Genomic DNA, 2,500 nt, shown 5'->3' on the forward strand with positions numbered 1-2,500 from the left:
TTCACATTTACAGGATTTAATTAATACCTGTGTCTGTCTACTAAAGACTGCCTGTGCTTGTTCACATTTACAGGAAGAATACCTGTGTCTGTCGACTAAAGACTGCCTGTGCTTGTTCACATTTACAGGAAGAATACCTGTGTCTGTCGACTAAAGACTGCCTGTGCTTGTTCACATTTACAGGAAGAATACCTGTGTCTGTCGACTAAAGACTGCCTGTGCTTGTTCACATTTACAGGAAGAATACCTGTGTCTGTCTACTAAATTTACAACAGGCAGCTTGCCCCAGCTTGACCCCTCAAGATCCCTGCGGTCCTCTTCCTAGGGCCAGCTGATCGTCCCTCGTACCAGGCTCAAGGCCACCAGTGACAGAGCCTTCCATGTTGCTACTCCTATTCTTTGGAACAATCTGCTCGACCACATCCAGAATGCCCCTTCACTGGCCATGTTTAAGCAACACCTTAAGACACATCTCTTCCTGGAGGCTTATGGCTGCTAGTTCCGCAAGCACTTTCCCTTCCATGCATTCACACACGCGCTCACGCACTGACGCGCACACACACTCACACTTTCCAAAACAACACTCTGTGAAGCGACCTTGGGTGTTTTGAAAGGCGCTTCGAAAGTATTATTATTATTATTATTATTATTATTATTATTATTATTATTATTATTATTATTATTATTATTATTATTATTATTGCCTGTGTTAACATGAAGAATGCCTGTGCTTATCTGTGGAATGACCTTGCATACAGTGTACATAAAAGCAAAAACGCAAAAGGTCATATGGTCTGACCGTGTGTGAGGTGTATAAAAGCAAAAAAGTAAAAATGTCATATGATGTGACATTAGAAAGGTGAATAATGTTAAGTCATGACATGTGACCTTGTGTGGGGTGTATCATTTGGAAGATCATGAAGTCTCACCGTCAAACATGCGTCGCTCCCATGGCATCCTGTAGGCAGCTGAGGAGAAGAGAAGAGAAATGAGAAATGATACTCACACAGCTAATGTCAACAAGCATCCTGTACACTGCTGAGGATGATCAGGCTAGTCACATGCTTACTATAAAGTCACCATCAACAAGATTAGTCATCAAAGTTCAGTCACTATAAAGTCAAGTCAAAGTCAAAGTAAAAGTCAACAACCATCCTGTAGACATCTGAGGAGGAAATCAGGATGACAGGCTAGTCACATATTTACTGTTAGAGAAGTAGCGGATCCGGATCCGGTTCCGGTTCCGGATCCGGCAGGATAATAGAGTTTTTCACAGGATCCGGGTCCGGCAGGATCTTAAGCAGTGGATCCGGTATCCGGCAGTTACCTAAAAATCAGGGTCTGGTGCATCTCTAGCCTAGGCTTTTCAGTCAGGCTTTCACAACCCCAATCACTGCATGGAGTGAAAGCCCTTTGAAAGCGGCCATTGCAGGCAGTGTGGCAATAAGCCAAAAAGGGCCCACGTGTGCGAGTAGACTATGTTTCAACCCTTTGGTAGGATCCGGTTCCGGATCCGGCAGGATCTTAAGCAGTGGATCCGGTATCCGGCAGGATCCTAAAAATCAGGATCCGGTGTATCTCTGTTTACTATAAAGCCTGTTACAGCCATTTTGATGCTTTTTATGTTTTGACCTACTATGATAACATTTGGGGTTGGATATTAAATATTTGGTTAGTATGGAAATATTAATGGAATGTTTATGGCTGTATTATGTAGGCCTATTTAGTTTTGGTTTTATGTTTATTGCTTTAAGTGTGACGAACACCATTGGGGTGACGTCATATCAAGTGTCATATAGCCGGGTCATTTGGGTTGGTTGAGTGAATGGGAAATGCTTTGTTACACTATTTTGACCATACTTACTCTTTATTGTGTTACACTTTCACTAATCTTTTGTTTGCTTGGAACTGTTAACTTAATTGTAACTGTAGTTCATCACTTTTACTCATGCTGGATCCAATAAATTATTTTCTGCACCGTAACCTGAGGAGTAGATGCGTTCAATCCATTCCTTGGAACATCGAAAAAATGGACGTCACAAAGTCAATATCAACAAGCACCTTATAGACAGCTGAAGATATGAGGACAGTTTAACAGTTTAAATATACAAACGCTTTGACTTTGACTGTGACTCACATTCAGTCTGGGGATCCATGAAGTTACTCTACTCTACATACTCACTATTAAGCCAATATCAGCAAGTAAAATATATATATATTTCTTAAAAACACTTTTATTGTTTCATTTTTATGTCATTCTCTTTCTCTGGCTATCCCAGTCAAACACACACAGACACACACACATGCATGCATGCACACACACACACACACACACGCACGCACACACACACACACACGCACACACACACACACACACAGTAACAGTCTGCAACTCACCGGCCGTAGAAAGGAGGGAGGAGAGAGCAGCACAGAGGAACAGCACAGGAGTCGCCATGGCGACCATGCTCTGAGTGATGGAGACGTTACCTAGGCAACACTA

At 42.2% G+C, this 2,500-nt stretch overlaps 1 protein-coding gene across 1 annotated transcript in view; it reads right to left on the reverse strand.

Annotated features, from left to right (window-relative positions):
- Nucleotides 1–2,455, reverse strand: part of cntn1b (contactin 1b) — a 50,452-nt gene extending 47,997 nt beyond the window's left edge. Inside the window, exons 1-2 of the mRNA XM_063217819.1 lie at nt 2,398–2,455; nt 930–968 (exon numbers count right to left, since the gene is read on the reverse strand). Coding sequence (XP_063073889.1) covers nt 930–968; nt 2,398–2,455 — 97 coding nt within the window. The remainder of the gene's footprint in view (nt 1–929; nt 969–2,397) is intronic.
- Between the last annotated feature and the right edge of the window lie 45 nt (nt 2,456–2,500).

The sequence above is a fragment of the Engraulis encrasicolus genome, chromosome 15 (assembly GCF_034702125.1).
Source record: "Engraulis encrasicolus isolate BLACKSEA-1 chromosome 15, IST_EnEncr_1.0, whole genome shotgun sequence".
Classification (NCBI taxonomy): domain Eukaryota; kingdom Metazoa; phylum Chordata; class Actinopteri; order Clupeiformes; family Engraulidae; genus Engraulis; species Engraulis encrasicolus.